The sequence below is a fragment of the Telmatherina bonti genome (genome assembly GCF_933228915.1).
Source record: "Telmatherina bonti genome assembly, chromosome: 24".
Lineage (NCBI taxonomy): Eukaryota > Metazoa > Chordata > Actinopteri > Atheriniformes > Telmatherinidae > Telmatherina > Telmatherina bonti.
In genome coordinates this window covers 884,231-897,576 of record NC_136633.1, presented here as the reverse complement: position 1 = coordinate 897,576, position 13,346 = coordinate 884,231, and the positions used below count along the sequence as shown (strand labels likewise).

The 13,346-nt window shown below is 41.9% G+C and overlaps 1 protein-coding gene across 1 annotated transcript in view; it reads left to right on the top strand.

The window, feature by feature from the left end:
- Positions 1-788: 788 nt before the first annotated feature.
- The window catches only part of LOC306773876 (zinc finger protein GLI2-like), a gene marked incomplete at both ends in the record, with an annotated part of 310,055 nt that continues 297,497 nt past the window's right edge, over positions 789-13,346 (top strand). Inside the window, one exon of the mRNA XM_079263820.1 lies at positions 789-888. Within this exon, the coding sequence (XP_079119946.1) occupies positions 789-888 (100 nt within the window). The remainder of the gene's footprint in view (positions 889-13,346) is intronic.

The window sequence follows — 13,346 nt, the reverse complement described above, 5'->3', positions numbered from 1 at the left end:
CTTTAGAGGCAGAGTAGAAGCATAGCAGAGAGGAAGGGGGAGGGGCTTTAGAGGCAGAGTAGAAGCATAGCAGAGAGGAAGGGGGAGGGGCCTTAGAGGCAGAGTAGAAGCATAGCAGAGAGGAAGGGGGAGGGGCTTAAGAGGCAGAGTAGAAGCATAGCAGAGAGGAAGGGGGAGGGGCCTTAGAGGCAGAGTAGAAGCATAGCAGAGAGGAAGGGGGAGGGGCTTAAGAGGCAGAGTAGAAGCATAGCAGAGAGGAAGGGGGAGGGGCCTTAGAGGCAGAGTAGAAGCATAGCAGAGATGAAGGGGGAGGGGCTTAAGAGGCAGAGTAGAAGCATAGCAGAGAGGAAGGGGGAGGGGCTTTAGAGGCAGAGTAGAAGCATAGCAGAGAGGAAGGGGGAGGGGCTTTAGAGGCAGAGTAGAAGCATAGCAGAGAGGAAGGGGGAGGGGCTTTAGAGGCAGAGTAGAAGCATAGCAGAGAGGAAGGGGGAGGGGCTTTAGAGGCAGAGTAGAACAGCAGAATTTTTCTGAGCTGTGATGCTTCACCACATAAAATATGCAGACTTTGTTTTGCTCCAGGTTTCAGCCAAGTTTTCTAAAGTTTGTCTGGACGATAATAAACAGACTTGTAGTCGTATCTACAATATAAACAGGTGTGTTCATGTTGTTGTTTTCCTGTTTTTATGTCATTCTGATCACTCCTGATGTTCTCCAGTATGAAACACATCTCCTTCCTCCTCAGCCAAAGTTGAACAGCTTCCTGTGATCTTCGTTCACAGAGTACAAAGATGGAGACGTCACCACCACGAGCCACAGAGAAAAAGGACAAAATGGAAAGTAGCGGTTTCTCCCACCTACCAAGGAAACCTTCCCCCTCCGACACAAGAGGTAACTTGAAATTACAACTCTTTGCAAACCTGAGACGGGATCTGGACCCTGCGCTCCAGTTGCCTGTCTGGCGCGTGCATAAGTGTAGAAATAAGTTGAGGACACACAGGGGTCCATCCAGGGGGCAAAAAAGGGGAGCGAAGACAACCAATGAAATATGCATTTCAAAGATGGAGCGCCATCTTGGGAGCCAATGCTTGTGGCTCTCCTTGGACCTGATAAGGTACCTCCAGCAGTCAGAGGTGACTTACACTAAATGTCTGACATGAATCCTAAACAGTCCCAGACCTTAGAAGAGCATCATTAATGCGAATTGCCCTCGAGCTGAGGCTTGGCGTACATCGTCAAGGAGTGTGGCACTGTTTGAGCCTGTAAACGCTAATGAACAGAAAACATGACAAGAGCGGAGAGCGGGGAGCAGAGCAGGTGAGGACGAGTGTTTGTGTTGTTGAACTAAATGAAGAGTAGCAGCGATCCTCTCTCATCGGGGAGGGATGAGCAGAAAGAGAGAATACATGTTTTAAAGATGTCAGGGAACGTGTGATGAAAGCTCAGCATAATGAGGCTGAAAGACCTTGTTCTTACCTCCAGAGTATAACAGAGAAAAGTGGCGCGGGCTGGTGGAGGCGAGGATGACATGAGGCTTCAGAGACTGACCAAGATGCAAGCTGATTGGCAGCCTTTGAAATGCAAATTAAACATGTGATTTAGTGACATTTTTACTCATTCATGAAGAGCTTGGTGGCCTGCCATTATGAAGAAACACTCATTATTAGATAAAGCAGAGACAAAGCTGAACATGGAGCCTAAAAGTACCGACTGAACCAAATCACAATGCATCATGGGAACTTCATACTTGGGTCGAATGCTATCAGGTTTTACTGGATGTGCTGCAAACATGGAAAAAACATCTTTTCAGTCAGTAGGTTTTCTGTTACGTTACATGACATTACTGTTACTTTACATGACATTACTTCACTGTTACTTTACATGACATTACTGTTTACATGACATTACTCTTACTTTACATGACATCACTGTTACTTTACATGACATTACTTCACTGTTACTTTACATGACATTACTTCACTGTTACTTTACATGACATTACTGTTACTTTACATGACATTACTGTTACTTTACATGACATTACTGTTACTTTACATGACATTACTTCACTGTTACTTTACATGACATTACTGTTACTTTACATGACATTACTTCACTGTTACTTTACATGACATTACTGTTACTTTACATGACATTACTGTTACTTTACATGACATTACTGTTACTTTACATGAAATTACTGTTACTTTACATGACATTACTTCACTGTTACTTTACATGACATTACTGTTACTTTACATGACATTACTGTTACTTTACATGACATTACTTCACTGTTACTTTACATGACATTACTCTTACTTTACATGACATTACTGTTACTTTACATGACATTACTTCACTGTTACTTTACATGACATTACTGTTACTTTACATGACATTACTGTTACTTTACATGACATTACTGTAACTTTACATGACATTACTCTTACTTTACATGACATCACTGTTAGTTTACATGACATTACTTCACTGTTACTTTACATGACATTACTGTTACTTTACATGACATTACTCTTACTTTACATGACATCACTGTTACTTTACATGACATTACTCTTACTTTACATGACATCACTGTTACTTTACATGACATTACTTCACTGTTACTTTACATGACATTACTTCACTGTTACTTTACATGACATTACTGTTACTTTACATGACATTACTGTTACTTTACATGACATTACTCTTACTTTACATGACATTACTGTTACTTTACATGACATTACTTCACTGTTACTTTACATGACATTACTTCACTGTTACTTTACATGACATTACTGTTTACATGACATTACTCTTACTTTACATGACATTACTGTTACTTTACATGACATTACTTCACTGTTACTTTACATGACATTACTGTTTACATGACATTACTCTTACTTTACATGACATCACTGTTACTTTACATGACATTACTTCACTGTTACTTTACATGACATTACTTCACTGTTACTTTACATGACATTACTGTTACTTTACATGACATTACTGTTACTTTACATGACATTACTGTTACTTTACATGACATTACTTCACTGTTACTTTACATGACATTACTGTTACTTTACATGACATTACTTCACTGTTACTTTACATGACATTACTGTTACTTTACATGACATTACTGTTACTTTACATGACATTACTCTTACTTTACATGACATTACTGTTACTTTACATGACATTACTTCACTGTTACTTTACATGACATTACTGTTACTTTACATGACATTACTGTTACTTTACATGACATTACTGTAACTTTACATGACATTACTCTTACTTTACATGACATCACTGTTACTTTACATGACATTACTTCACTGTTACTTTACATGACATTACTGTTACTTTACATGACATTACTCTTACTTTACATGACATCACTGTTACTTTACATGACATTACTCTTACTTTACATGACATCACTGTTACTTTACATGACATTACTTCACTGTTACTTTACATGACATTACTTCACTGTTACTTTACATGACATTACTGTTACTTTACATGACATTACTGTTACTTTACATGACATTACTCTTACTTTACATGACATTACTGTTACTTTACATGACATTACTTCACTGTTACTTTACATGAAATTACTGTTACTTTACATGACATTACTTCACTGTTACTTTACATGACATTACTGTTACTTTACATGACATTACTCTTACTTTACATGACATCACTGTTACTTTACATGACATTACTGTTACTTTACATGACATTATTTCACTGTTACTTTACATGACATTACTTCACTGTTACTTTACATGACATTAGTTACTTTACATGACATTACTCTTACTTTACATGACATCACTGTTACTTTACATGACATTACTTCACTGTTACTTTACATGACATTACTTCACTGTTACTTTACATGACATTACTTCACTGTTACTTTACATGACATTACTTCACTGTTACTTTACATGACATTACTGTTACTTTACATGACATTACTGTTACTTTACATGACATTACTTTCTGTTACTTTACATGACATTACTCTACTATTACTTTACATAACATTACTTTACTGTTACTTTACATAACATTACTTTACTGTTACTTTACATGACATTACTGTTACTTTACATGACATTACTGTTACTTTACATGACATTACTCTTACTTTACATGACATTACTGTTACTTTACATGACATTACTGTTACTTTACATGACATTACTGTTACTTTACATGACATTACTTTACTGTTACTTTACATAACATTACTTTACTGTTACTTTACATGACATTACTTTCTGTTACTTTACATGACATTACTTTACTGTTACTTTACATAACATTACTTTACTGTTACTTTACATGACATTACTTTCTGTTACTTTACATGACATTACTATTACTTTACATAACATTACTTTACTGTTACTTTACATGACATTACTTTCTGTTACTTTACATGGCATTACTTTACTGTTACTTTACATGACATTACTTTACTGTTACTTTACATGACATTACTTCACTGTTACTTCACAACCAGATGAATCTCACATGAGCCATGTTCTCTGCCACCAGGTAAAACTGAACGATGTGTTTTAAACACGGAACACCTTCTGGATTTTCAGTCAGAATCTGATTCATGCTTTTGTGCAGATTATTTCTTCTAGCTGAACTGACTACATGACATCTGACTTGATCCTGAACAGGATAAGCGATCAGGAAACTGAACAAAGCCAAGCAGTGTGGATCTGTGACCAGCTGAGACGTTAGCGCTCTGTACTCTTTTTGTGGAGTAGCTCGTTGTTCTACAACATGACGGATACTTGTGGGTTTTTGTAAACGGTGCTTTGGTGAGCCTCTGATCTAAGTCAACACTAGCAGATCAAGCTGACATTCATCCACTGAGAACTGAAAAGACTTAAATGCAGTGTAGTTCTCAATCAGGGGTGCACTAGATATTACTATAAACATAGAGACAGTAATAGTAGGACTTTTACTCTGTGGCCTTCAGCCCAACTTGAGACTTGACTTAGTTTTTAATTGTTTCTTAGTTTTTCATTGTTTGTATGAGATTTTTTTCTTTTTTCTACTTTTATTTCTTTGTGAAATTTCGATGTTCTATGTTATCATTTTTATGTGTTGACGAGGTTTTATGCTATCTATGTCAGCTCTACAATACTTTGTTGAAGCCATGGCTGGTGTTAAAGCACAATGATACTGACAGTAGATGGGGTTGGTATTTGGTTCATTTTGAGATCTTAGCAGAAAGAAAATGGTCGCAGTCATATCACAAGTGGTTTATAAAAGCCCTAAATGAAGTGCACCTTTTCTGGTCTTTGATTCTTTTTGTCATTTTTACCAGAGTCAAGTTTAGTGACCAGTCCCAGCCACTGGTCTGAGTCAAAGCTGTGGTCCATACAAAGGACCACTGCAAAACCTGAGGACCACTAAGACTGTGGTTTAAAGAGTGGTCTGGACTACTACAGAGACCATGGTGTAAAGCCGTTGTGTATATGTTGGCCTGAAAAATAAAATAACCAATTTCCCCCCCTACTGTAAAGAAGAAAAATTATTCTTTCAAAAATGCTTCCATTGCAGTCAGCCTGGGAGTTTACTGAAATTTAAAGTAAACAAGATATTAGCCAAGCTTGTAAAAAGAGATGCAGGCTACCACTGTAAACAACATAACAATGTATAACACACAATATAACACACGCATACGTTTACAAATAGGCCTCACTGCACTTGTGTAACTTTATATTAATTAAAAAAAAAACAAAAAAAAAACTATAAATAAAATAAATAAATAAAAGTGCCACCTTTTGGAAGAAAAATACTGATTCCTTTTAGATTTTTATTGTGTTAGATCTTCATTTTGTGTCTAGATTTTATTTATTTTTTAATGTGCAGTGTTTAATTTTAAATTGTGCAGTGTTGTTGTTTGTTCCTTTACTGTTCAGCACTTTGGGCAGCTGCTGCTGTAGAAATGTGCTATTTAGATAAACTTGAACTTGAACTTTTAAAGTATTTTGACAATAAATTACCAAAACAATTTCCCACTTTGGGAATGAGGTAATAATAATTTAACTTTTATTACACTTCGAGAAAATTGACCCCTTTTATACAAAATACTATTTTAAAAATCCATGAATGTTAACTAAATTCAAGCTGTGTTTAAAAAATGCATATATGATTACATTCTTACTGTTTTTTGTTTAATCTACACATTTTTGGCGAGGAAGACGAGCCTGCCAACTGCATCTGGCTAAAGACCTTCCCTGTGGCATGTGACAAGGAACACACTGAAAACCCTCCATTTCCATTTCACCTAGAATTGCACAAAAACTAAATATCTCAATAAAAAATCGCAAATGGAAAGATATACCTTTCAAAAAAGTCGGAGCTATCGCTAAAAAGATTTTGAGCTCTCATGAGGTGGTTTTCCAGACATTTTGATATAGAAACATACCGCAAAAGTATAATGGGAACACTTTTGTGTGTCCCCCGATGTGACGTGGGGGGTCATGTGACCAGCTCATTTCCACTAAAGATGGCGCGGTGCAAAACAGAAAATTTCAGTGTTTTAGAAAAGAAATGAGGGAGAAAAGCTTTGAAAATCTGTAGCAAATTCTTCGCAGCAAGTAGAAAACCCCAACAGCAACGCTATGTAGCTGCTTTGCATAAAACAAGATTTTTGTAAAATCTCACAAGAGGAATGAGAATTTCTGAGAGCTGATGCTGATGCACCAAACACTGTTCAACGAAAATTGCCACTGATGTTTGTCGAAACAAATTTCACTTTCACTTTGTGAAAAACTGTAATGGAAATGCAGATGGGGTACTTGTTGCAGATATTTCTCGGCTCTTCTTTGCTAGCTGCCATGTTGTTGTGTTTATGCAGTTCTGTGGAAAAAAACAGCGGGACTGCACTGAAATCACTATAAGATACGGCGGGTACGGAAGCCCAAAAGGTCACATCCCCTGGGGCAAACTGAGTGCATGCAGTAGGTACTGTGAGAACATGGAGAGCACTGACATGCTTCACAGAAGCCAAAGCCAACAGCAACACTGACTTGTGTTTGAGGTCAGCATCCTCTAAAAAGGAGGCCCAGACACCATGAGGACACCAGGATCCTGGAAACAGAGAGAAGCCTGCTTTCCCCTCTCAATAAACGACAGACTAACGGATTATGAACAGCCGTTTTTCCCTCAAAACCAACATGGCATGCAGAAATGGCAGCCAAGTACACTTTAACAGTAGAGAATGCCCTGCATTTGTCAATTAGCTCCTGAAGCAATGCCAATATTACAGCCACAAAGCACTGAAATGACACTCCTCAAACAACCGCCACTTACAGTCACAGAGAGAGGGAATGGGGGAGGCCCTCAGGCTCTAAAGAGTGCTACTTTGAGGAAGCCCCACCGTGTTGAAGCTGAATGGGCCAGGCCCATAGTGCCAGGCATTCTGGGAGTGGATGGCTCCCCTTCCTGTGAAAGCATAACCCAGCAAAGTGGGAGCAGCCACAGCTGTTGGCACAGAAGCTGATAAATCTCCGCCAGCCAAGGCATTGCCGGCCAATGCGGAGCAATCAGAATCAGTATGCATCGCACCACCGGTGTTTATAGTGGTGTGTGCCACTGTGTCTAAATCGGCGGCCCCTTACCAATAAGTACAGCAGGGACTGCAGTGTAATGAGTGGTCCATGCCACTCTGGGATGACTAAATCAGTGGGCCCTGCCAGTAAGACATGCAAAAAGACCAGTATGTGGTAGTCTGTGCCCACAAGCATTCCTTTCATCACCTCCAAGTGGCAGAAACACGTTATCGTCCATTTCCATTTAATCATTTCAAAAAACAACAGGTGAACAAAGCGCTTTGAGAAAACAGAATGAAGATTAATAGTTGGCCTAAGTTAAAAACAAGTTGGTTATGTCCAGAAAAAACCCACATTGTGCATATAAGTGCCCCTGTTCCCTCAGTCTGGATAGCGTCGGCGGCACAAGAGCTTGTGGGAGGAATGCTTAAAGGAGGGCCAGATGTGTGCCAGCACGTCCATACCGAGCTCCACCTGAGCTCGGCCGAGGTGTGACCACACCTGTTTCATGACAACTGGGTGGAAGGTCCAATCGCAATACAGCGGCAAAAAGCCCAGAAATCTCTGCTCCAAAGGATCAGTCTGTGTGCCAGTATGTGTAACTGGATGGAGCCATCCTTGATGGCTGATGTAGGCCACCATTGTTGTCCATACTCACTAGGACATGGTGTCTGTTGAGGAAGGGGGGAAAGCGATTCAGTGCTAAGAGCTCTAGGTAGTTTATAAGGGATTGCTGGAGACCCTGGCTCCAAAGACCTCTCACACACCAGCCCTCGTGAATCCTGCCCCGGCCCTGACAGGATGCCATCAGCTGGGACCACAGGACTGGCACCCATAGTCCCTCCTTCCTGCAGAAAATGGACTTCGCCAGCAGCAGAGTCCCATCTGACACTCCACCATCATGTGGTCCAGTCTGACGGAAGACACCCACCGCTGAAAACCTCTCATATGGAAGCAGCTGAGCAGAATTACTGGCATAACATCAACCAGGTAAGTGCAGACATAACCTGAAGTGCGGGGTTTCGCGCTGACAAAAACAGGCGAGACAGGCGCTGACTCTTTCCCTCGAAAGGGAAGCTGTACACGAAACAGAATCCAGAGCCAGGAACACTATGCTTCGTAGTGGGGACAACACACTTTTCCTGGTGGTTATGACAACACCCAGATCGACCCGGTGATGTATGCCTTTGCTCGTTTATGTGCCAGAAGGAGCCAGTTACTCAAACTAGTAGCTAGACGAAATCCCTGTTTTCTGAACGGGACTATCGCTGGGACAGATGAAGAGGGAGGGGGGAGAGTTTCTTCCCCTCATAACGTGGTGCTCTCCGTTACGAAGGCAGGCCAGGGGGTGTTCAGCCTGGATGCAGTGCGTTTGCAACACTGCGTCCGAGCTCTGAGTAGTCTCCTGCTCAAGTTGGTGTCTGGTATGGCGTTCCGTGTCCCCGCGGTGCAGAAACAGCATCAGGCTGTGCAGAAGGGTGAAGATTTCATCATCAAACGAGAAGCTTGGTTCCTCTTCCTCATGGGTTCCCAAACATATCTGATTTACCTCCAGACAGAACTGTTGAAAGAAGGCTGGTGTTGGGATGGAACAGGCAGGTTGTCATGAGTAAGTTGGACATACATCCATCTCTGCCTGAGCTTCTCCTTTTGCCCAGACACCGCTCTATGATGAGTATCTAAAATGTTGGAAGGTGTCTGCCTCTGCTGTCACTGATCCGACCTGCCGGTGTGTTCGCCATGATGAACGTCAACTGAAGTGGAGGTGAGGACGGCACGGCAGCAGAGAGATACGTAGTGGATGCATGTTTTAAAGATGTCAGGGAACAAGTGATGAAAGCTTGGTATAATGAGGTTAAAAGACCTTGTTCTTACCTCCAGAGTATAAAAGGGATGAGTTTGGGGGAGAAAGGGAGAGGCAGGGAGGACGATGCATCGATGGAGAGGCTGACATGGATGCAGAGTGACAGGCCACTTTTGAAATGTAAATAGAGGGAGCGATTCAGTGACATCCCCTCTCTTTAATGAAGAACTTGGTGGCCTGCCACAGTGAAGAAAGCCAACATTAACTGTTCAGACGAGGACATCAATGTGGGACACTTTTACACAGGGGATGTGTGATGCTCCACTTTCAGGCTGGTCATCTCTGAACAAAGCAAACTTCTTACCTTGACTGGAAAATAAAGACAGAGTTCCTCAGAACACGCTGCGTTTCACATGAAACTGTATTATCTTTGATATCTTCTGTGGAATGCCCTGGAGTACTGAGGCAACTTTCCTTTTGTATTTTCCCTGTGGACCGGAGAGTCTGGTGTCTGTGTTGTAGACCAGACTTACAGATAGAAACGTTCCTGCTGAGTCCACCGTACGTAGCATGGATTCATTTACACAGTCAGAACCAGAGACCATTCTTAAGTCTGACTTTGAAGGTCTTCATAGGGACAATACGTTCAGTGGGAAGTATAGAAGTTTGCTAGTGATGCCTTCTCTAGATTATCCAGTACTCAGGACAGATCAGGGGACCAAGTCCGGTCCTGGAGCTCTGCTATCCTGCAGCTTTCAGATGGCTGGATCCTCTCCTCCACACCTCCCTCAGCTCTGCAGAGGCCTGGTAAGGAGACAGAAGGTGTGTTGGAGCAGGAAATCATCTACAAGCTGCAGGACCCAACGTGGCCACCCATCTACAGGAGATGAATGGCATGTCAACAACCTTTGGTCCCGAAGTGGAACCAGAACCATGTGTTCTGGGCCAACACCGGGCCCCTGGCCTCAGTCCAGTATCCGCTCCCTCCAGTAGAACTTGGTGTTGAGAGTCTGTCAAACATCACCGTAACTTTTATCTGAGCAGAAAGGACTCCTTAAGGTAAGAAAGCTCTAGTAAACCTGGCCTTTGCCCAGTAAATGAGACTTGTTGTGCACGTCCGTCCCTGTTGGGATTTTTCTGCCTTTGCTGAAGCTTTTTATTCTCATGATTTTCAGGAATGTTTTTGTAGTCTAAAAGTGGAAGCAGAGATCATTTTCCATCTTTTAAACAAGCACATGCTCAGAAATCCCTACTTTTACAGGCCTCCTGTTCCTTTGACCTTTGGCGTGACCTCCCTTTAGCCTCCGCTGCACCGCTGTATATTTGGCCTTTTTTTTTATCCGCTGCTGAGTTTTTAATCTTCTGAAAGTTAAGAAGAAAGCGTCTTCCTTCATATCAGCCTCATGTTTTAATCTTAAACAAACAAGCAGCTTGGATTTGCAGCCTCCATCCCCACCAATCAGATATGAGCAGGAAGGCGCGGCGTTAGTGTAGGAAACCCAAGCATCTGCCAGCATTTTGAGACAGAGCAATTACTTATCGCCGTAATATGCATTATTATTCCTGTTGCCAGCTCCTGATAAGTCAATATGCAGCCAGCGAGGGACGCAGATGAGACAAGGTCCTTGAACCTGAGAGCTTATTCCAGGAAAAAGTACCCAACTGTAATATACTGCTGCTGTTCGAGGCCTTTTTTATTGTCAGGGTATGGTTTACTGTTGGCTGCAGAATTCCTGTCACCTAAGTCATGCCCACCTCTGAGTCCCGACGGCGGCTGTATAACAGCCCGCCCTGTTTTATATTCCCGTCCTGCATTATTTATTTAGAACAATTTCCTCTCTATCAGAGTACATGGCTAATGCTGAGTTTTAATATGTTATTTACACATAAAAACAAGCTATTTACAGCAGCGTATGTGTGCAGAAGGGAGGAAAATGAATAGGCCCCCATGCCCTTCTCCGATCTGTTATATCACAGTTTAACAATCTGGATTGCTAATAGAACCATTTATCATGGAGCGGTCATTTATTTTATGTGTGCAGCACAGGTCCTGTTCCCAGAGGTCTATGGAAATGGGGTGCGCGTATAATGAAGCTCAAGCGAGAGTCACTTTGTTTAAAAAGTGGAAACACTGCGCTCCGAATCAATTAGAATGGACCCAGGTGCTCCAGATGCTCCTTCCTGATGATCCTCCTCCTGCAGGACATTTATGGCTTTTTGGAGAGCGGTTTAACCGGATAACAGAATAAAACTGGCACAGGGACTTCTGGACACAAGTTTGGTGTCATTTAGAGAGAATCGGCCCCATCTCCTCTGGCCGGGCGCAGGGCTCCGCTGCCTGCTAATAGATTCAAATGAGCTTTTGTATTTCCTCTGACAGCACGCATCTGTCTGCTTACACCACAGAGTGCTGATTTACGCCGTTTCTGGGACCTTTATGATCTGCAGCCCGTTGGTAATAACTGGGGTATTTAGGGGGAAAAGCAGGAAAAAGGAGCAGGACTCCAGTCAACTTTATTGATGCATGTGTCAGCTTGTGGATGCAGCCTTCGGAGGAATAAAGTCGCACAGCATTAGGGGTGAAGATCTCCCTTTGTTTATATACATATGAGTTCAGAGATGCTTCACGAAGGCCTGCTTCAAACCTAATTTACCTTCACTTGGTTAAATTCAGAGTTATTACCTTTTCTGAAGAATGTTGCTGGAAACACCTCAAAGACAGTCATGAAGTGTATTAACTTATCTTCTCCGCCCAGCTTCACGGGGATGATCCAAACGTCACTTGCTTTCTACTCCCCCGCTTCTCAACGCCAACACCCATTTACACAAAGGTTTGGCTTTCTTCTTCATGATGCTGAAGAGTCGCGTTGAAGAGAGGGAGCATGGGCTGACCAGGTCCAGCCTGGAGGCAGATGGTCTCCGGAAGACCACAGCGGGTTCCCTCCTGTCAGTAAGAACAGCAAACTGAGGCTACAGTTCACACAGACTCACCAGAACTGGACAATAGAAGATGGAGAAACTGGTCTGATGAGTCTCCAGTTCAGCTCCATGTTCACATGATCAGAATCTGCTGGAAACATCATGAACATTACTGGTCGACGGAGTTCAAGGTCAAATAAAAAGAGATGGATAAACCCCCTGGGATCTTCAGCTGACTGTTTGGACTAAACACGCCAGTAAAAGCAGTTTCAGGTTCTCCTAAGAAGTAAAAATCAGGACAGTTATCTTTTTAAAATCTACAGCACATAGAGCTTCCAGATCTAGATATTTCTCTCCTTGGTACTTCATGTGGATGACCAAAACCACAGCTCACGTTGTGCATCAGCAGCTGGTCAGAAAACAGGGATACATTCACTGCTCTGCTTCGTACGGCGTGTTCAGACCAAACGCGTTCTGAGCGTCAAGAGCGGCAGGTTTACATGTCAGGTCTACGTGGAGGCGTCGAGCTTTCTCACGGCGTGTTTTCAGCGTGTGGTGCGTCAGCTTGATGTGTATTACGCGTGGAATGCACTGCAAGCGCCAGAGATGGAAAATCCGAACTTTTGCCGCTTGACGCGGGGCATCAACTAGGGCTGGGCGATTAATCAATTAATTCAAATTTACTGTTTATGAGGATTTATTTTTATGAAAATCTGGTTTTTTTATTGCCCCGCCATAATCTTCTGGGCTTATGGTGACGTCAGCGCACTCAGACTGGTTTCCCACAGAAACATATAAAGACAACATGGCAGCTAACAACGAAGTGCCTCCTCTGCGTTTTCATTACGTTTTGTTGCAAAATAAAAACGATATTTCTACGTTTTGACAAACAACAGTTGTGATTTGCGGGTGTTTCCATTGACCAATGTTCACATTAGCATCAAGTGTCGTAAAATCTCGTTTCTCTTGTGAGATTTTACAAAAATTGCGGTTAATATAAATGG